The sequence below is a fragment of the Episyrphus balteatus genome, chromosome 1, assembly GCF_945859705.1.
Source record: "Episyrphus balteatus chromosome 1, idEpiBalt1.1, whole genome shotgun sequence".
Taxonomy (NCBI): domain Eukaryota; kingdom Metazoa; phylum Arthropoda; class Insecta; order Diptera; family Syrphidae; genus Episyrphus; species Episyrphus balteatus.
Genome location: NC_079134.1, coordinates 72,039,576 through 72,062,503, shown reverse-complemented (window position 1 = coordinate 72,062,503; position 22,928 = coordinate 72,039,576). Strand labels below are relative to the sequence as shown.

Below are 22,928 nucleotides of genomic sequence, written 5' to 3'. Positions count from 1 at the left end.
AAGCTGTGACGACATATCGAGATTTATTACTTCACCTTTCAACAATGCGAAACTTAAACTTGAGCAATTGCCTACTAAAAGTATGGATTATGCTTCATTTAAGCTATACGTTACACCGGAAATGTTTAATCACCTGGTTAATAAGAATTACTGGCCCGAAGACATCATAGTTCATGAATTTATTAATAAAAGAAATACTCTTCGTAACCGTAACCCTTTTCAGAAAACATCGACAAGACAAACAATTCGTCGCTATTGATTGACATATTTTATCAAAATGTAAGAGGCCTCAGAACTAAGACCAAAAAGGTCTACTATTCATCTTCTGTTTGCTCGTATGATATTATTTGCCTCACAGAAACTTGGCTACATAGCGGCATCAATGACTCCGAAATTTTTGATGAAACATTTAATGTATATAGACGAGACAGATACTCTGATCCAAACATCGATATTGTTGGAGGTGGGATTCTTATAGCTGTAAAATCTTCCTTAATAACTTCACCCATCAATGTTCCTGTTGCACTTGAAAAAGAATTTCTCTGCGTAAAAGTATCATTTAAAGACAAAAACCTTTATGTTATAGCATTATACATTGTTCCTGGTAGCTCACGAGAGGTTTATTCTAAAGCTTTTGAATTTCTCAATTTTATATATGAGTTATTGGATTATCACGATGAAATCTTATGTCTTGGAGATTTTAATGGTATTTGAATTTAACAATATTTTATTTGATTGCTTTCTTAATTCAGTTCCTATAACGATAATAAAATCAAAATCTTTTGTTCCAGATTGGTACGACAGTGAAATCAAAAGTCTTAAAAATCGCAGAAACAAATTATGGTCTACTTATAAACTATCTCCAACTGAAATAAACTTTAAACTTTACTGTGAATCAAGAGATAATTTTAATAGAAAATCAAGTTTGAAGTATCTGAATTACATTCAGAAGGTGCAAAGAGATCTGAAAATGAATCCTAAGTGTTTTTGGAACTTTATTAACTCCAAAAGAAAATCATGTTCATATCCGTCTGTTCTCAAACTCAATGACATTACAAGTCACGACCCACGGGTTATAACACAACTGTTTTCTGATTTCTTTCAAAGTGCTTTCAACTGTGATACTCCAGTCTGTGATACTTCAAACTGTGATATCTTAATCTGTGATAAATTTGACGAAATGGCTCAAAATTTTGACCAACTGAAATCTTTTACTTACTTGACTGATATGAACTTTAACATTAATACTGACAACATTGTAAAGTTTATATCTAACCTTGACGATAGTTGTATACCAGGCCCTGAGGGTATACCTTCTACTATTTTGAAAAACTGTGTAAGTCACTTGTCAATACCTTTGTCTATTCTTTTCAACTTTTCAATTTCTTCTTGTGTGTTTCCGTCTATTTGGAAAAATTCTTTTATAATCCCTCTGCATAAAAAAGGAAAAAAAGACGAAATTAAAAATTATAGGCCTATTGCCAGATTATCTGTGATACCTAAGCTTTTTGAGGCTATTATTTGTGAATCTTTATGTTTTTATGTTAAATCTCTTATTGTTCGTAATCAGCATGGTTTCACAAAAGGTCGCTCCACAGTAACTTTTTTAATAGAATTGGCTGAAAACTGTATTGATTCCTTTAAAAATAAAAAACAAGTGGACTGCATATTTACTGACCTCAGTAAAGCCTTTGACAAGTTGTCACATAAAGTTCTGCTTTTTAAATTGAGAAAATTGGGATTTAGCGATTACTTTGTAAGATGGATTAAATCTTATTTACTTGACAGATCTTACTCTGTACTTTTCAACGGTTGCGAATCAAACAAGTTTAAGATCAATTCTGGAATTCCACAGGGCAGCCATTTGGGTCCTATTCTTTTTATTCTGTTTATTAATGACTTACCATCCGTTTTCAAACACTCAAAGTGTCTCATTTATGCCGACGATGTGACTATCTTTAAATCTATTTCAAATACTCGTGATTGTGAAGAACTCCAATGTGACCTTAATTCGTTTTTCCACTAGTGTACTCGTAACTGTTTGAGTCTTAACATCGATAAATGTAAAACTATGTGTTTTACTAGAAAACTTTCTTTTAAATCGTATAATTATCTGTTTAATGGTGTGTCAATTTCTCGTGAAAATGATGTTTCTGTGCTCGGTGTCACATTCGATCGCAAACTCGAATTTGTTCAACATATTAACTCCATTACCAATAAAGCTAACTCAATTCTTGGATGGATAAAGAGAGAGTCGAAACAATTTTCCGATCCCTTCGTTATAAAACAACTTTTTATATCTTTCGTTCGGCCTGTTCTAGAATATGCTTGCCAGGTTTGGTCGCCTCATTATGACTGCCATAAAAATAGACTGGAACAAGTGCAAAAAAGATTCCTAAGGTTTGCGCTCAGAGGACTTGGGTGGACTAACCCTTATGATCTCCCACCCAATAACAATAGACTGAAACTCATTGATCTACCCAGTCTTGAGAACAGACGTTCATATTTATGTTTTGTATTCATTGTTAAATTAATCAATGGTAATATAGACTCTTTGCACCTTCTGTCTCGTATCAACTTCAATATTCCAAAAAGAAACTTGAGAAACATACCAGATAGTATACTTATTTCAAACTGTCCTACTAATTATGAACAATTTTCACCTCTAAATAAAATGTTTAAACTTTTTAACTTACATAACAACAGTTATTATAATTTGTTTGACAAAAGAATAGCAAATTCTAGTAAGTTTAAATTAACATTTTTCTCTATAGTCAATTAAAATCATATATCCTAGATTAAGTATAGTTATTGTAAACTAGTAAAATTAGTTATGTTAAATAAATAAATAGACTAGTAGCTTAGGGCTGCAGTCCAAAGTATGGCCAGGATTTTACTGAAACTTTCGCTCCAGTCACCAGGTATTCCACAATAAGGCTGGTAATTGTCTTGGCCGTAGAGTTAAAATTGCTCGTACACCAAATTGACATAACCTCTGCGTACCTCAACAGTGAGATAGATCAAAACATATATATGGAACAACCTGAACATTTTGTGAGCAAAGAACATCCGAGAAAAGTATGTAAGCTGGTGAAAGCCTTGAACGGACTTAAGCAGTCCGGAAAGCAGTGGAATCAAAAACTAAATAGTGTTCTGGTTTCATGAGATCTTCCTACGACAATTGTGTTTATACATCATCTGGGCAAAATGGAATTATAAACATTTTGGTCGTTTATGTAGATGATATTATTCTCGCTTTTAAGGACAAAGAAGAGCTTAATAATGTCAGGTCAAAATTTGCTACGGAGTTCAAACTCGAAGACAAAGGACCCATCACACAGTGAGCCTGAACAAGTTTAAGGTTGACCTAAAATGACGGCAAAAACTAAAGATGAGGCTTTGTTCCTGAAGGCCTCAGCAATAACAATCCGTTCTTACCAAAATCGGATTAGCTTCCTTTTTCGAGATACATCCCGTTAACGTGTTTTTTTTTCGAAAAAAATTCATATCAACGCAAGGCTCGAGTACGATAACTTAGGAGCCGAGAATTGAAAACGGTTTTTAGTAGAGGTATTCAATACAATAATTTTTTGTAATAGGAGGGAGGGTCTATGTCCCCCCCTTTAGGCGGGAGGGGCAATTTTCTAAAAAATGATACAAAAAATTATTAAAAGACAATGGCAACACTTACAGTTATGAATGATACATTTTTCAAAAGCTAGAATTATACACTCAATTATAGTTTTTAAATCAAGTTATTTTAATCAGTTGTTTTTGAAATAATCGATTTTAAAGTCAACAGTTGTGAAAAAGAAGTTTAAAAAAATACATTGAATACTATAGTCTAAGAGCCCAGAGCAGATTTTGGGAGTTTTTGGTAACCGAAAATGAGTCATATGTATGTGTAGGTAATAGCGTCCTGATGAAGAATTCGAAAGTCTGGCAGGTTTATTTCACGGCATTCTATGGTTTATGGGGAGTTGAAAAATGCATTTTTTCCGATTTTTGTGTCGAGTATATAACCACTTTAATTCATATAGAGCCGATAGAGGGCGATACCTTGATTGCAAAAAGTTCGGTCCCAGACGTTTTATTCGCGGCATTACCCCCGCCAGACGTCCTTGAAGATTCGCGAAATGGCGATTTTCATACAAAAGTCAGAATATTATTTTTTGCAAGATATATAACCGTCTGGTGGTACCTATTAAAAAATCACCACTAACCCCTGATATAAAATAAATTAGTGCCAGACGTTTTAACCACGGCATTACCCCCGCCAGACGTCCTTGAAGAGTCGCGAAATGGCGATTTTCATACAAAAGTCAGAATATTATTTTTTGCAAGATATATAACCGTCTGGTGGTACCTATTAAAAAATAACCACTAACCCTTGATAGAAAATAAATTAGTGCCAGACGTTTTAACCACGGCACTACCCCCACCAGACGTCCTTGAAGAGTCCTGAAATAGCGATTTTCATACAAAAGTCAGAATATTATTTTTTGCAAGATATATAACCGTCTGGTGGTACCTATTAAAAAATCACCACTACCCCCTGATAGAAAACAAATTAGTGCCAGACGTTTTAACCACGGCATTACCCCCGCCAGACGTCCTTGAAGAGTCGCGAAATGGCGATTTTCATACAAAAGTCAGAATATTATTTTTTGCAAGATATATAACCGTCTGGTGGTACCTATTAAAAAATCACCACTAACCCTTGATAGAAAATAAATTAGTGCCAGACGTTTTAACCACGGCATTACCCCCACCAGACGTCCTTGAAGAGTCGCGAAATGGCGATTTTCATACAAAAGTCAGAATATTATTTTTTGCAAGATATATAACCGTCTGGTGGTACCTATTAAAAAATCACCACTACCCCCTGATATAAAATAAATTAGTGCCAAACGTTTTAACCACGGCATTACCCCCGCCAGACGTCCTTGAAAAGTCCCGAAATAACGACTTTTGTCGCTATTTCAGGACTCTTCAAGGACGTCTGGTGGGGGTAATGCCGTGGTTAAAACGTCTGGCACTAATTTATTTTCTATCAGGGGGTAGTTATGATTTTTTAATAGGTACCACCAGACGGTTATATATCTTGCAAAAAATAATATTCTGACTTTTGTATGAAAATCGCCATTTCGCGAATCTTCAAGGACGTCTGGCGGGGGTAATGCCGCGAATAAAACGTCTGGGACCGAACTTTTTGCAATCAAGGTATCGCCCTCTATCGGCTCTATATGAATTAAAGTGGTTATATACTCGACACAAAAATCGGAAAAAATGCATTTTTCAACTCCCCATAAACCATAGAATGCCGTGAAATAAACCTGCCAGACTTTCGAATTCTTCATCAGGACGCTATTACCTACACATACATATGACTCATTTTCGGTTATCCAAAAACTCCCAAAATCTGCTCTGGGCTCTCGGTCTACTATTTTTGTCAAGGCTTTGGATTTCATACGGGATAAATTGATAAAATAAACTACCTTAATAAATTCCTTATCAAAAACTGAAAACCATATGTTTCTATAGGAAAACTACTTTCTTTATCAGATTTTTATTTTCTTGGCTATTTTGCTTTGCCATTATCAAAAATCAAAAATTAAAAAATACTGTGCGTAATCTACTTCGATTCCATGAATGGGTTTTATTTATTATTTAAAATTGGATCTTAAAAATAAAATTTCTTGGTACCAGTGTGGTACCAGAACGCTCATTAGTGAGCCTCATCTTTAGTTTTTGTGTCATTTTAGGTCAACCTTAAACTTGTTCAGGCTCACTGTGATCAACTATTTTTTGGGGATGGAGTTTGAAAGAGAAGGTGATAGAAGGCCGATTAAACCGGGTCAAAGAAAATTAATTGGAGCAACAATGTAAGCCAGTTACTACACCAAAGGTTGTGCAAAGGTACAAAGGTTGATACAAAGACTTATCAATCTCTAATAGGGTCGTTAAACTTTATAAGTCTTACAACACGACCTGATATATCGCATTCTGTGATTAAATTATCGCAGTTCAATACAAACCCTCATAAAGAGCATTTTACAGCTGCAAAGCATTTGCTCAGATACTTAAATAAAATAATAAATTTGAAACTTATTTTCAGAAAGTCTTCTACTGAGTTGGTTGGGTACGCTGATGCTGACTGGGGTGGAGATTCGAATCATAGACGATCTTTTACTGGGTTCGTGTTTATTCTTGCTGGTTTCGCGGTTTCATGGGAGTCCAGGAAACAGCCTACTGTGGCACTCAGCAGCACAGAAGCGGAATACATGGCGCTTTCTTCTGCATCTAAAGAACTTCTCTACTTGCGCAACCTTCTTGATGACATTGGTTTCGGATATGTCGCTACAAATCCCGTTGTGTTGTATGGAGACAATCTAAACGCCCAACAGCTGGTCCGAAATGCAGTTTATCATGCGAGAAGTAAACATATCGATATTAAAGTACATTTTGTAAGTGACATTTTCGAAAAAGGTTTTACTAATTTAAAATATATATCAACAAATTATATGATTGCCGATATTTTAACAAAAAACTTAAGAAAAGTAAAATATTTGTATTTTGTTAACAAGCTAGGATTTTATATGCAAATTTAATTTGAGAAGGTGTATTGAAATCTATGAAATTGTAAATGCAAATTAAACTAATACTAAACTATATCGTAAAATCTACTTAAATGTAAAACACTAAATGGCAGCACTTAGACTCTTATACTTTTTACAGTACCTTGCCATATTATTAGGCCCAAGCGAAAAAAATACAATTTTTTGGTTAATGTTTTTTTTTTTTTAATTTTTTTTTGTTTCATTTACTTACACTAATCATGTAGATACGGATTGACTAAAAAAAGTTAAAGAATTGATACTTTTTCATAAAAAACTCTTTATGCAAGTTGCAAGAAAAGATTCTTTATTATACCTGTTGAATATTTTCTAGTGTAGAGAAATTAAAGGCACGAGTTTATAGTTCAGCGTATAATTCATATACATAGTAAAGTAATATACAGTTAGTTTAATTTGCATATACAATTTCATAGATTTCAATACAACTTCTCAAATTAAATTTGCATATAAAATCCTAGCTTGTTAACAAAATACAAATATTTTACTTTTCTTAAGTTTTTTGTTAATATATCGGCAATCATATAATTTGTTGATATATATTTTAAATTAGTAAAACCTTTTTCGAAAATGTCACTTCAAAAATGTACTTTAATATCGATATGTTTACTTCTCGCATGGTAAACTGCATTTCGGACCAGCTGTTGGGCGTTTAGATTGTCTCCATACAACACAATGGGATTTGTAGCGACATATCCGAAATCAATGTCATCAAGAAGGTTGCGCAAGTAGAGAAGTTCTTTAGATGTACACTTCGCGTCACTTGAATAGAAACAACATTTTTTCTTTAGAAAATAGCGATTGGCGCTTTGGTGAGGTAACTTAGTAGATTTTTGGTTTTGCATTTTCAAAGAGGAACTTTTAACAAACAATGTTGTAAAAACAAAAAACCCAAAATAGAAACCGTATGGATTCTAGTTGCGTTTTTTCGCAGTACCTCACAAAAAAACAGTGTTTTTTTTGCGTCACTTGAATAGAAACAAGCTCTTAAATTAGATAAAAATGATGAAAAATCATGGAAAACACTAATTATAGTAAGGCAATATTAAGCTTTGACATTATTTGCACCAATTATGGGCTACGAGCTACCAATAGGCACCACAGAAAATGCATAAATAGCAGCTAACATTGGAAATGCACCTGCACTATGCAAAATCGAGAAAGATATTGGAAAATTTGCCAAATTTGGATGAGATAATTTTTAAAATATCGTAAACTAGTGATCAAATCAAAAAATAAGACAGGTGAGACCCAAGTCACGAGCAGAGAAAAAAATAACTTAAAAACTAGCTGCAATTTTCTTCACTTTGCCGCTAAAAACGGTCAAAAACGTGGTGTTAGTGCGATGGAAACGTGTTGGTTTGTTCCATCCTGGAAGTTATAAAAGGTGCACAACATTAAAAAAGCCTCAAAATGCAAAATAACAACATTTCAAGTTCTATTAAGATTACAAATAAGTTAACTATTTTATAGTTGCATTCGAACTGAAAAGTAGTGAGGTAAAGAGTGGTTTTTTAAAGGAAAACATACCAACTCAGATGGACCACGTTAATATTAGCCCTATTTCAATAGTTTATTAAAGAATAACCTTTATCGCATCGCCAATAAAGGGCACTAAAATGTGTTATAGTAATACGCTTTGTTTTTATGATGTGCAATAGCAAAATTGAAGCTTCACGCTTCAAAAACAGATGCTGACTTTTACAAAGAAATAATGGTAGAAGCTCTTGGCAAGTTTAGGAACGTGGAAGAACAACCGTCTTAGAGATTGCACAAGGATAGTTCAAGAAAAAACAACGCAATAAAAACAAAACAGATGCATTCCGGATAAAAACGAAAGTTTATTTCACTTATTCAATCCTTAAATTGTAGAAAATGTCATTTTCTTATTTTGTAAGAAGTTACCAAACACTTTTATCACTTTCTCCAATTAGGTCCACGATTGTGTACAGTAGAAGTGCATTTTCAGTGTTAAGTTCTATTTATGCATTTTCTGTGGTGCCTATTGGTAGCTCGTAGCTCATAATTGGTTATAATGTGCAAATAATGTCAAAGCTTAATATTGCCTTACTATAATTAGTGTTTTCCATGATTTTTCATCATTTTTATCTAATTTAAGAGCTTGTTTCTATTCAAGTGACGCAAAAAAAACACTGTTTTTTTGTGAGGTACTGCGAAAAAACGCAACTAGAATCCATACGGTTTCTATTTTGGGTTTTTTGTTTTTACAACATTGTTTGTTAAAAGTTCCTCTTTGAAAATGCAAAACCAAAAATCTACTAAGTTACCTCACCAAAGCGCCAATCGCTATTTTCTAAAGAAAAAATGTTGTTTCTATTCAAGTGACGCGAAGTGTAGAAGAAAGCGCCATGTATTCCGCTTCTGTGCTGCTGAGTGCCACAGTAGGCTGTTTCCTGGACTCCCATGAAAACGCGAAACCAGCAAGAATGAACACGAACCCAGTAAAAGATCGTCTATGATTCGAATCTCCACCCCAGTCAGCATCAGCGTACTACAACCTTTGGTGTAGTAACTGGCTTACATTCTTGCTCCAATTAATTTTCTTTGACCCGGTTAATCGGCCCTCTATCACCTTCTCTTTCAAACTCCATCCCCAAATATAATTGATCACAGTGAGCCTGAACAAGTTTAAGGTTGACCTAAAATGACACAAAAACTAAAGATGAGGCTCACTAATGAGTGTTCTGGTACCAAGAAATTTTATTTTTAAGATCCAATTTTAAATAATAAATAAAACCCATTCATGGAATCGAAGTAGGTTACGCACAGTACTTTTTAATTTTTGATTTTTGATAATGGCAAAGCAAAATAGCCAAGAAAATAAAAATCTGATAAAGAAAGTAGTTTTCCTATTTTTCAATTTTCTCAAAAACTAGAAGGCATAGAAACATATGGTTTTCAGTTTTTGATAAGGAATTTATTGAGGTAGTTTACTTTATCAATTTTTCCCGTAATGAAATCCAAAGCCTTGACAAAAATAGTATTCAATGTATTTTTTTTAAACTTCTTTTTCACAACTGTTGACTTTGAAATCGATTATTTCAAAAACAACTGATTAAAATAACTAGATTTAAAAACTATAATTGAGTGTATAATTCTAGCTTTTGAAAAAGGTATCATTCATAACTGTAAGTTATTCTGTAAAATATAAAATAAAAGAAAAATTGTTTTGATAATGAAAAAAAGTGCGTATTTTTTTTCATTATCAAAACAATTTTTCTTTTATCATTTACAGAATTTTGAAATCCAGAATTCTGTTTTTACAGAATTTTAGAATACAGAATTTTGAATTTACAGAATTTTAAAATAAGAATTTTGAATTTACAGAATTTTAAAATACAGAATTTTGAAATCCGAATTTTGGCCCATACAGAATTTCGACCCCAACCCCCTTACATAAGCTTTTCACCCGTATTCTGCTATTCGATTCACGTGAATGTCTAAAATAAGAAGTGTTTAAATGGGGGTTAAAATTAAACATAAATAATTTTTTTTTCTTTAAAATTTTTAGAACAGATGGAAACAACGTTTTGCTTACGAAGTTGAGCGTTTTTTCAAAGCCAGGTTGACGTGGTAAAGGAAGGAAATCTTTCGATTCACGTGAATCGAATAGCAGAATACGGGTGTTCAGTAAAAAAATTTAAATTTTATTTTATTTTTTTCTTAAGTCATATTTTTTGGCTATTAAAAAAAAAACATACTTTTCAAAACAAAACAATTATTTTAAAAGCTATTTAGTTATATTTTTGGACTCGTCCTGAGTATGATTTTTTTTTACTCAATATAACATACATTTATCATACATACATACATACATTATTCTGCAAAAAAAGGGTTTTTTTTTTTTGTTAATATGTACATTCAAACCCACTTAAGTGGAACGCAAAAAAATGTTTGGGTTTATTTCTTTAAAGCAAGCTTTTCAGTTATGCTATTTTTTCAATGAAAAAAAATTAAACTTTTGAAAGAATAACATGTAATATATTTGGGTTTTTCTGTTGAACGGGTAAGTTAAGCGGGTTCTACTTCATGATAATTTTAAGAAGAAGACTATTTTCTATTAAGGTTTATATGGTTTAAAGACAAAATAAACCATTAAATTATTTTGGCCGCCTAAAACTGTCAAATCGACCAATGTGCGATGTATAGAAAATTTTTAAACTACATCTTAAGGGCCCTTAACACGATCAGCTATTCTTGTCAAGGATAATTGACGTCTTTTTTTCTGTCAGATAACATTGATGAAAAATGGTCACCTCACGTAACTAACCACAAACTAAACAAAGTAAAAAACTAATAAAAATTATTTTTATTTTTAAGCGGAGTGATTGAATATAATTCAATCATATAGCTTTAATTAAGTTTTAACCAGTGGCGTACGTTGAGTGGCCGGGGCACCGGGCCGCTTGCCCCAATGGCGTGTAGGCCCCTGGTTTTAACTCTTAATACAGGGTGTCCCGGGATGAGATAAGCAGTGCCGGTTTAAGCACTACCGGCACCCCTGGGCAAGATTGCAAGTGGCGCCTCTAAAAAATTCATCTAAAACAATTTTTTAAAACCACAAAAAAAAGCAATAGCAGATTATGTCTTACCTCTCATATATTACTTAATGCACTTATTAACAATGTGCAGTGTATTAACTTAAAAAGGTTAACTTAAAAAAAAAATTAACTATTCATGTCATTTAGGCTCAATTGACAAGATTACCTTTATCTCTGACTTTTTTGTTTAAACAAATTTAAAGAGTAGGTACAGTTGGTTTCATTTGAACAATATTTTTTCAAAAACTTTTTCAACTAGGTACATTAATGTCGTTTTCGATTGGAATCACTCAATGATTCACACATTCTGAAATCCAATAAAAAACTTTGAATCGCTTCCACCCAATTCTAAAATTTAATATCTGTATTGGTGAAAAATCAAATATTTTGGTTTTGTTTTTTCACTAGGAGAATAAAAAACTTGCAGCACGCTTCTTAATGAATTCAGGCGCTTCCGGACGGCCAATCGAAAACGAAATACCTTTATAAGTATTAGGTTTGTTAGTTGTGAGCTCTAGGGCACTCTGGGTCGCTCCGAATTCGCTGTCAAGCGTTTTTTGTAGCTCCTTTTTCAACCAGAGTTATTTCCTCTGTGTTCGATGTTCGCTGATGAAACTAAAGCTCTGAGGTGTTCGATGTAAAATGAAAACCCGAGAAACTCTGATTTTTTTCACAGTTAATTGACATGACTTAAAGTGCCCTGGAGGGGGGAACAACGAACAGACCTATTTTTTTATTCTCACACACAAACGTAGTTTGTGTTCGTAGTTCTACAGTAACTCTCTATCTGCAAAGTTGATACCTTTTAGCGATGATTTAAGAAAACGCTTACTTTGATATGCCTTTACTCATGTTAATGTTAATAACTCCGTTAATACTTATGATAAAAACTTCATTAATGTCTTGATTTTTAGAAGAAATGATATTCTTTGTACTAGATTTTAAAAAATGTTAAAATCTTTTTTAGCTGCTCAGATATTAATTTTTAAATGGAATTATTTTTTTTTTTACCCATGATAATTTTTGACTTTGGGGCCGATTTTCTTAGATAAATGTGTTATAAACTATAGAAATTGTAGCAATCGATTTTGTTTGTTATTAGCTTTCAATTTTCATTTAAATTAGTTTTTATTCTGAATCTAAACTCTGTAACGAAAACATCGTTTTTATTAAATTAAATATATTTTTCTTGTTGGAAAAACTTTTTCTTGGAATCCTTGACATCTTTTATTTGGAAGCCAAAGCATTGAATCTCAATATAAACATAGTGTTTTATAAATTTATTCTTATGAAGAAAACAATAAAATGAACAAAAATGTTGAAGGTTTTGAATGAACAACAACAACTTGTGTGTGTTACCACCAAGTTCATAGGCTGGAGTTATAGCTATTTCACGGGGACCAACCCGATCATCAGACTCCTTTCAGTGGTGCTAAGTCGCTTATGTTCAATTAATTTTGAAAATTGCCCGAGCTGGGCTGGGCCTCACGACCCAGCGGTTGGGAGGCCGATGCACTACGCATCGCACCACCGCTGCCACTTGTGAATTCATAACCCCGAACAGGTTTTCCAATTATCAAGTTTACTTGAACCGACTAGCATTTTTATTAACTCAGACAGTTCTGTTATTGTTCATTCGGTTTCTTTCTCTTTTTCTCTATTTAAACTCCAATCGTATGACAACAATTTGTTGTTTGTATACAAGGAGGGAGATGAGTGGAAAGAGGTTGACACTGGTCAAATTTGAATTTATTATTAGAAGAGGTTTGTGTATATCTTTCAATACGTGCAGGACAGCTGCTTGTGTAATCAATTTATATTGAAGGTTTTGAATGAACAACAACAACTTGTGTGTGTTACCACCAAGTTCATAGGCTGGAGTTATAGCTATTTCACGGGGACCAACCCGATCATCAGACTCCTTTCAGTGGTGCTAAGTCGCTTATGTTCAATTAATTTTAAAAATTGCCCGAGCTGGGCTTGAACTCACGACCTAGCGGTTGGGAGGCCGATGCACTACGCATCGCACCACCGCTGCCACTTGTGAATTCATAACCCCGAACAGGTTTTCCAATTATCAAGTTTACTTGAACCGACTAGCATTTTTATTAACTCAGACAAGTCTGTTATTGTTCATTCGGTTTCTTTCTCTTTTTCTCTATTTAAACTCCAATCGTATGACAACAATTCGTTGTTCGTATACAAGGAGGGAGATGAGTGGAAAGAGGTTGACACTGGTCAAATTTGAATTTATTATTAGAAGAGGTTTGTGTATATCTTTCAATACGTGCAGGGCAGCTGCTTGTGTAATCAATTTATATTGAAGGTTTTGAATGAACAACAACAACTTGTGTGTCCAGTGTCAACCTCTTTCCACTCATCTCCCTCCTTGTATACGAACAACGAATTGTTGTCATACGATTGGAGTTTAAATAGAGAAAAAGAGAAAGAAACCGAATGAACAATAACAGACTTGTCTGAGTTAATAAAAATGCTAGTCGGTTCAAGTAAACTTGATAATTGGAAAACCTGTTCGGGGTTATGAATTCACAAGTGGCAGCGGTGGTGCGATGCGTAGTGCATCGGCCTCCCAACCGCTAGGTCGTGAGTTCAAGCCCAGCTCGGGCAATTTTCAAAATTAATTGAACATAAGCGACTTAGCACCACTGAAAGGAGTCTGATGATCGGGTTGGTCCCCGTGAAATAGCTATAACTCCAGCCTATGAACTTGGTGGTAACACACACAAGTTGTTGTTGTTCATTCAAAACCTTCAATATAAATTGATTACACAAGCAGCTGCCCTGCACGTATTGAAAGATATACACAAACCTCTTCTAATAATAAATTCAAATTTGACCAGTGTCAACCTCTTTCCACTCATCTCCCTCCCTGTATACGAACAACGAATTGTTGTCATACGATTGGAGTTTAAATAGAGAAAAAGAGAAAGAAACCGAATGAACAATAACAGACTTGTCTGAGTTAATAAAAATGCTAGTCGGTTCAAGTAAACTTGATAATTGGAAAACCTGTTCGGGGTTATGAATTCACAAGTGGCAGCGGTGGTGCGATGCGTAGTGCATCGGCCTCCCAACCGCTAGGTCGTGAGTTCAAGCCCAGCTCGGGCAATTTTTAAAATTAATTGAACATAAGCGACTTAGCACCACTGAAAGGAGTCTGATGATCGGGTTGGTCCCCGTGAAATAGCTATAACTCCAGCCTATGAACTTGGTGGTAACACACACAAGTTGTTGTTGTTCATTCAAAACCTTCAATATAAATTGATTACACAAGCAGCTGCCCTGCACGTATTGAAAGATATACACAAACCTCTTCTAATAATAAATTCAAATTTGACCAGTGTCAACCTCTTTCCACTCATCTCCCTCCTTGTATACGAACAACGAATTGTTGTCATACGATTGGAGTTTAAATAGAGAAAAAGAGAAAGAAACCGAATGAACAATAACAGACTTGTCTGAGTTAAAAAAATGCTAGTCGGTTCAAGCAAACTTGATAATTGGAAAACCTGTTCGGGGTTATGAATTCACAAGTGGCAGCGGTGGTGCGATGCGTAGTGCATCGGCCTCCCAACCGCTGGGTCGTGAGGCCCAGCCCAGCTCGGGCAATTTTCAAAATTAATTGAACATAAGCGACTTAGCACCACTGAAAGGAGTCTGATGATCGGGTTGGTCCCCGTGAAATAGCTATAACTCCAGCCTATGAACTTGGTGGTAACACACACAAGTTGTTGTTGTTCATTCAAAACCTTCAATATAAATTTATTACACAAGCAGCTGCCCTGCACGTATTGAAAGATATACACAAACCTCTTCTAATAATAAATTCAAATTTGACCAGTGTCAACCTCTTTCCACTCATCTCCCTCCTTGTATACGAACAACGAATTGTTGTCATACGATTGGATTTTAAATAGAGAAAAAGAGAAAGAAACCGAATGAACAATAACAGACTTGTCTGAGTTAATAAAAATGCTAGTTGGTTCAAGTAAACTTGATAATTGGAAAACCTGTTCGGGGTTATGAATTCACAAGTGGCAGCGATGGTGCGATGCGTAGTGCATCGGCCTCCCAACCGCTAGGTCGTGAGTTCAAGCCCAGCTCGGGCAATTTTCAAAATTAATTGAACATAAGCGACTTAGCACCACTGAAAGGAGTCTGATGATCGGGTTGGTCCCCGTGAAATAGCTATAACTCCAGCCTATGAACTTGGTGGTAACACACACAAGTTGTTGTTGTTCATTCAAAACCTTCAATATAAATTGATTACACAATCAGCTGCCCTGCACGTATTGAAAGATATACACAAACCTCTTCTAACAAAAATGTTGTTCACAAGTTTGCCAGAGAACTCATAGATTTTATGATATTTAGGAAAACCTGCACCAGGTAAAATCTTTCAAATATTTGTTTTCTTTTTGCTTTAGTCAAAATGGGTATGAATTAAAAATTTATTTTTGAAGTTTAAGTTCATTTCTGTTTACAACAATTATTTAAAGTGTGCTCTTTGATTTTGTGTGCTTAATAGAACCGGTTTTTTGGATTTTATTGGGAATATTAGTTTATCCTATCTATTGTCCCTTTTTTAACCCTAGAAAGATAATCATAATATACGTCTCAGAGACGTATGATTCTAAAAAAGATTTTTGGTCTTATGTTACCACTTTTTGTCATATTTATATTTATTTAACTCATTACTTAGATTATTTTAAAGAAGTGATATAATAAATCTTATCAATTTAACAAAAACCCAGAAATTTGAATTGAATTAGATAAAACAGTTCTTTACACGCCATACGTCTTACATACGTAGATTATCTTTCTAGGGTTAACGATGGTTCAGAGAATACATTCTTCTTGTTCCACAAGAAGTGCTATTGATGTCAAATAAGTAACGCTTTTCAATCCTATTCATAAAAAAGCCAATATATTGCAGTTTGGAGAATTTGCAAATCAGAACAGGTCCCTTTCTTCCCGTCCAATGATAACCGTAATCCTCATCAGCCAATCTTAAAATTCGTGTCCTTAGTGGACTGAAGCGTCATCTTGTTCGTAATATGAAGTAGCTAATTGAATCAGTAAAATATCCTGGATTGTATCTGGTAAATCATATTCGAGAACCTCCATGAATTAATATTAGCAATAAAATCCAAAAAAACGGGCTCTATCAAGCACACAAAATCAAGAAGAACTTTTTAAATAATTGTTGTTGATATAAACTTAAACTACAAAAATAAATTATTAAATCGTACCCATTTTTGACTAAAGCAAAAAAACACACTTTTTGGACCTGGTGCAGGTTTTCCTAAATATCATAAAATCTATAAGTTTTCTGGCAAACATTTAAATAACATTTTTGTTCATAATTGTTTTCTTCATAAAAATAAATTTATAAAACACTATGTTTATAACAGATTTATCCAAGAAAATCCGCCCGAAAGTCAAAAATTATCATGGGTAAGAAAAAAATAATTCCATTTAAAAATTAATATCTGAGCAACTAAAAAAGATTTTTACATTTTTTCAAATCATGTACAAAGAATAGCATTTTTTCTAAAAATTAAGACATTAATGATTGTTTTATCATAGGTATTAACGGAGTTATTAACATTAACATGAGTAAAGGAGTAAAGTAAGCGTTTTCTTCAATCCACGTTGCAGATAGAGAGTTACTACAGAACAATTTTTTTTTTAGAATATACCCAAGAATCATCCCTCAAATTCTTCTTATCTCATCCCGGGACACCCTGTATTTATATGTATGTATAGTTTTTCAATTTTATTTTGCACAAGAAATCATTTTCTGTGTATAAGTTAATAAAAGCACTTGAAAAATATCTAGAGTACGAGGTAAACACTGAATGTTCACAACAGACCATCAATATTCTGTCAGGTAAAATTGACCAAACTAAAAATTTGCTTGATTCTCATCAACGTTTCAGTTTTACTTGTGACTAACATTAATGGCCCTACGAACGATCAATATTACTTGAAACGATACTCGTTCAAGTAAAATTGACAGGCAAAATTGTTGGTGTGTAGGGCCCTTTAAGCGTGACGGAAAGAGTTAACTCTAAACTTTACAAACCGCAAGCACAAAGAACTTATTAATTTTGATTTTTAATTTGAATATTGCTAAACAGCAGTCTGATTGTTGGAGTTTGATTTTTGTGTATGCTGTTCCAACCATACTCGCTTTGTCTCAGCTTGCTGATAGGCTGGGTTTTGGAAAAGAGCCGAATATCAAAATTAAATTTTACTTACGATTTGACCGTGAGTCATACAGCCGCAAATCTTTATCTGCTGAAGCAGTAATAATAAGCTTGTTCAATGGAGAATAACTAACATCGAAAAATGATTTATTGGCAGTAATTTCAGATTGAATTCCCTCTAAGTTAAGATTCCAAATTTTTAAAGTTTGATCCCACGAGCCACTTAAGATTGTTTCAGAGTCTATCCATTGCACAGCAGATATACATTCCTTATGTCCTTGAAGACTCATCAGAGGTGCCTGTAAAAAAAAAAATAAATAAATAATTCAAAATAATTTATTTTTGCATATACCTTGGTAGCACAATTTTTCGATGTATCGTTCATAACCAAATCGCCATCCATTTCTTGAGAAACTGGAATTATACAATTTAAAAAAATACTAAAAATTACGAAAATAAATTATCATATTGTGTTAAGACATTGTTTCTGGTGGCTTTTTTGGTCTCTGTAGTTTTGGAATTTTATTGCCAAAACTACAGAAATCAAAAGGCTTTTCACAACTTTTCGACAGGTTGTTGATCACTTCAGGAGAATTTTATAAGTAAAATGTATGCTATCTAATAGAAATAGTGATACATTTTTTTCCTTTCCTTTCCTTTCCTTTCCTTTACTCTCCTTTCCTTTCCTTTCCTTTCCTTTCCTTTCCTTTCCTTTCCTTTCCTTTCCTTTCCTTTCCTTTCCTTTCCTTTCCTTTCCTTTCCTTTCCTTTCCTTTCCTTTCCTTTCCTTTCCTTTCCTTTCCTTTCCTTTCCTTTCCTTTCCTTTCCTTTCCTTTCCTTTCCTTTCCTTTCCTTTCCTTTCCTTTCCTTTCCTTTCCTTTCCTTTCCTTTCCTTTCCTTTCCTTTCCTTTCCTTGATAAATCTCTTTTCAAGATACCTCGACCACCACCACCAACATCGAGCGCATCCGGGCAAAAGAGTCCGCCCAAACTGCCAGAGCGTGCAGAAAACGACTCGGAGAAAAAAGAAAGTCTTGAAAAAGACAATAACGACCTTCGTCAAAGACTCGACGAACATTGAAACTCTATTAAGAGTTAAAAGAAGAAATCAATTTTCTAAGAAATGAAAATGAGGCTTTAAAGAAAGCACAGAAAGGAATCGATCTTCTCCGCAAGGAAAATGTTAGGCTAAAAAAAGCTCATACAGGGTGATTCAGGAGTAATGTGCCAAAAAGCTAGAGCGTGTAGGTTAGGTTGAGACAAGAAAAAAATCGTATAGGTGGGGGGGGGGGGGGTATATTCCCCCTCGTTTAGCGGGGAGGGGCAATTTAAAAAAAAATACTTATTTTTGAAAAAAAAAAAAATATTAAAAAGCAACGGTTCTACTTACAACAACGTGCTATACCTTTTTGTAAAGCCAAAACCCTAGTCTTTTACAAAAATTTTAAACAAAGCCATTTTATGGCACATTTTTTGAAAAATTAATTTTTAAAGTCAAAATTTTGAAAAAAAATTGGAAAAAAAAATTTCAAACTAGTTTTTTTTCAAAATTTTATGTAATTAAGTACCTACTGATTTAGTTTTTTAAACAAAAACAGAAAACCAGATTCAAAAATATCTTCTCATTTTAGAGAAATTAACAAAAAACCAAAACTACTTTTTTCTAAAAATCCTCTTTATTTTCTGTTTTTACGTGGCTGGACTTCTTGATAAATTAATTTATGAAACATTAACCATTCGTCAATTGTTTTTAAACATTCAGACTTAAATAAGGATACAATAAAGTGATACAGCATTGGATTAACCCTGAATTGATCAACTTTTTTCATTGATAACACCTGATAGACCGGGCGGCCACTGCAGAAACGCTCAACTCATCGAGCTAAAGAAAATTTCAAATGGGAAGTGAAAGAGGGCTATTAGTAGTTACGAAAACCACAGGTCTTCCCGTTCGCATCCCGGCACGATTGGCGTGGTAAAGTGCATTGTGCATCTCATAGAGTTAAAAGACAATATTGGTGTCAAATTAAAGGTGATATTGTCAGCTACCAAAATTCAGAGGTCTTCCGGGTGAAAGTCTGGCAGTTTTGTCATGCAGCCCGTTTTAAGATTAGAAGCGATGAAAGTGAGTTTTTTCAAAAAGTCATGTTTTTTGGTATTTTGGTCGATGAGTTAAGGAGTTTTTTTCACTATAAAATAAAAATAAGAGTTATTAGCATTTAAATATAAAACGATGTTTTGAAAAAGCTTGATCAATTACACAGGTCGACAAAAATAAAAATATTTTTTGTGCTTGGGTTTAATTTGCACTTTTTGGGTTCATGGTAAACTAAAACAATAAATAATCACCCTTTCCCCTCCTAAGATTTGCTTTTGTAGTGTTGGGAGCAAAAATACAATTTTCATACCCTGTGAGTCTAACTCGAGTTTTATGAGCTATAGTGCAAGAACCGTGCATTGTACAAAAAAACTGTTAAGGTATAAAATGTAGATAATTGAAAGATCTACATTTTTGCAGGAGCACTTTATTCGACTAAAATTATAAGAAAAAAGTTATGATGAATACAAGGGTTTTTTGCTCTGAAAAACACTGTTTTTTGAATTCAAACTGTAATATTTTTTTATCTAACTTCAACTTTGGAAACTTTTATACTTTTTTAAAAACTGCAATACCGGGATAAGTTTTAAAAATAATAAACCAGAGTCACACAATACAAATTTTTTTCGTCTTGTTGCTCTGAAATAAAAGCAAGAAATTGAGTTTTTACGAAACTTGAAACTGTTAATTAATTTGCAGAAAAATGGCGTATGAAATAAAAAATATTTTTATTAATTAATTGTTTCTTATTATTAAGCAATGTTTTATTGAAAGAATTGTAAAAAACAAAAATCAGTTATGGGCAGAGGAAGCAAAATACTGTTGCAAAGTAGGGAAATTTCAGAAGTACTGCATATTTAATCGAAAACCGTAAGGACTTGGTCTGAAAAAGCTACCAAATTCTGAGAGATCTTAAGTTTCGTTTGATCCATTATTTTCTAGACACCCTGTATATGCAACAAAATAATAAAAATACTATGCAAACAAATTAATTTAATGTTTCAATAAATAAAGAATTTCAATATGAATTAGTTTGGCTACAGTTTGGATACAGTTATTTTTGTGGACGAAAAATATTATCAGAGTGAATTACTTTTACCATAAATATTGAAAATAGAAGGTATCAAATAATGCCTCAAGCTCTCATGTGACAAAAATTGGAACAAAACGAAAATTTCGATATAATTTTTCGTTTTTCTTATTAATTTTCTTCTTTTTTTAATTTTTCTGAATATAAATATGAAAACAGCATTAAAATGAAGAAAACAAAACAAAAATAAGCCAAATCGGTTAAGACGTTCTCGAGTTTTTGCCAAAATTACGTCCGACAATTTCTGTAAAAGACAGATTTTCTTGAATACTGTAAATTGCTCTGCTGACTTCAAAAGCAAATTAAAAATAAAAAGAAAAATGTTTTCCAGATGAGTATCAATATATCTATCATAATTTCATAGTCACAATCCAAGCACAAATTTCGTGTTGACCTGTGTTATTAACAATGACCCAAAGTATATGCAAAACTACGAATAATTCACGAAAAAGTCTCAAATAATACGCTGCGCCCCTCAAAACTTACCGAATTAAAATGCGAATTTAATTTCAAATAAAAGCTAATAGTGTCTTTTTTTGAAAACCAGAGGTCTTCCAAGCAAAAATTGGAAGTTAGGTCACGCAGCTTGTTTAAAGGTTAGGAGCGTTTTCCACTTATAACCTTCCCCCAGGCTGGGGGTGAAATGTCAAGATGTGGATTGGAAGACCTCTGGTTTTCTGACGAAGAAGAGCTCGAACGCGAAACGGTAAAATCCTCAAAAAGACGTACCAAAAAACGCAAAGCTCTCTCCTCACCAGAGGGTGCATCCTCTTCCGAGACAGTAGAAGTTAATGCACCAAAAGATACAAATATCAGAGAAAAACCGGTTAAAATAAGGCCACCGCCACCGATTAATGTTGTCGGGGTTGCGGAGTTCAATAAATTACAAACTATTTTAAAGGCGTTACCGCCAACGAATTTCAAAGTTATCTCGCGTAAAAACAACAAGAGAAAGTGTAAGAGACTCCGATAAATTTTACTTTCCTTTCGCGAAGACGGAAATACGAAAACAAATCGGAAAGACCTCTACACGCCATGGCGAGGGGCTTACACTCTACATGTGATAAAAACGATATTAACTTAATGATCTTAAAGAAAAGAATTACAAGATCCTAGATGCAAAAAATATAATCAAGAAAGAAAGACAACAAAAACATAAAAAAACAGGCGCGGTACAACGTGGTCTGCTATTATTTATACTCACATTTGATAAAGCAGAAAAACTAGAGGAAATCTACAAAATCAAAACAATACTCGAAGTTAAGATTGAACCTCTAAAAAACGTACAAAACAAGTCCCTCAGTGTAAACGCTGTCAAGGATTCAACCACACGCAAACTTATTGTAAAAAAGAACGTAGGTGTGTGACATTTAACCATCGATTGCACAGGAAATACCAAAAGTCCAGCAAAGTGCATTAACTGCAATGGAAGTCACCCGTCAAGCTATTCACGCCCAATGAAAACCCACAAAGCAAATAGAAAACCAAACTTCAAAGATTTCTGAAAGGGTAAATACAATAAAACCCGCCACTGGCAAAGAAAATTAAACTCCAACAACATCAAAGACGTCTCCAAAGAAACGTAATGTCAACTCATATGCTGAAAAAGCGGCTACACCCGTAATAAAACATAATTACGAATCTGACGCATTTTCTCAATGCTTTATCAAAATTTGAGGATCAGTTGAAGCTTATTAAATTTATGTCTGAAAGACTATCTAAACTTGAAGATTTTATTTTATCCAACACTATACAAAATATAAATGATGGAAAAGCTTAAAATTATTACATGGAACGCCAACGGATTATGGCAAAGACTTGGAGAATTAGAAATGGTTATCCGGGAAAAAGATATTGACATCTGTCTGATATCGGAAACCCATGAAAAAAAAAGAAATCAAATTTTAATATCAACGGTTTTCATGATTACCACGCAATTCAAACGTCGAACAAAGCAAGGGGCGGATCATCATTATATATAAAAGATTGTATTAAACACTTGACAGGTTTTAAGCTTGATTTTGAATCGATGCGGCTTATAAGTGTGCAAGTTGAAACTATGCATAATGTACTGAATATCTCATCTACATACTGCCCTCCGCGGTACAAAATTGATAAAAATCAGAGATCAGAAATAAATCTCAAAGGTTCCTTAATAACTCTTATTTGTCGCCATTTTTAATAAAGGTCATAAAATAACCTTTATTTTTAAAAATGAAAAATTTCGGTCAAGGTCTGGGAGAAACCTTTATTTGTATTTTTTTATGTTTCGGTAAACCAGTGAGATTTATCGCTGAGAGAAAAAAATAAAT

At 33.6% G+C, this 22,928-nt stretch overlaps 1 protein-coding gene across 1 annotated transcript in view; it reads right to left on the bottom strand.

The window, feature by feature from the left end:
• Positions 1-22,928, bottom strand: part of LOC129907288 (ribosome biogenesis protein WDR12 homolog) — a 249,072-nt gene that overhangs the window by 51,642 nt on the left and 174,502 nt on the right. The window contains exons 4-5 of the mRNA XM_055983405.1: positions 17,783-17,844; positions 17,483-17,729 (exon numbers count right to left, since the gene is read on the bottom strand). Of these exons, the coding sequence (XP_055839380.1) occupies positions 17,483-17,729; positions 17,783-17,844 (309 nt within the window). The remainder of the gene's footprint in view (positions 1-17,482; positions 17,730-17,782; positions 17,845-22,928) is intronic.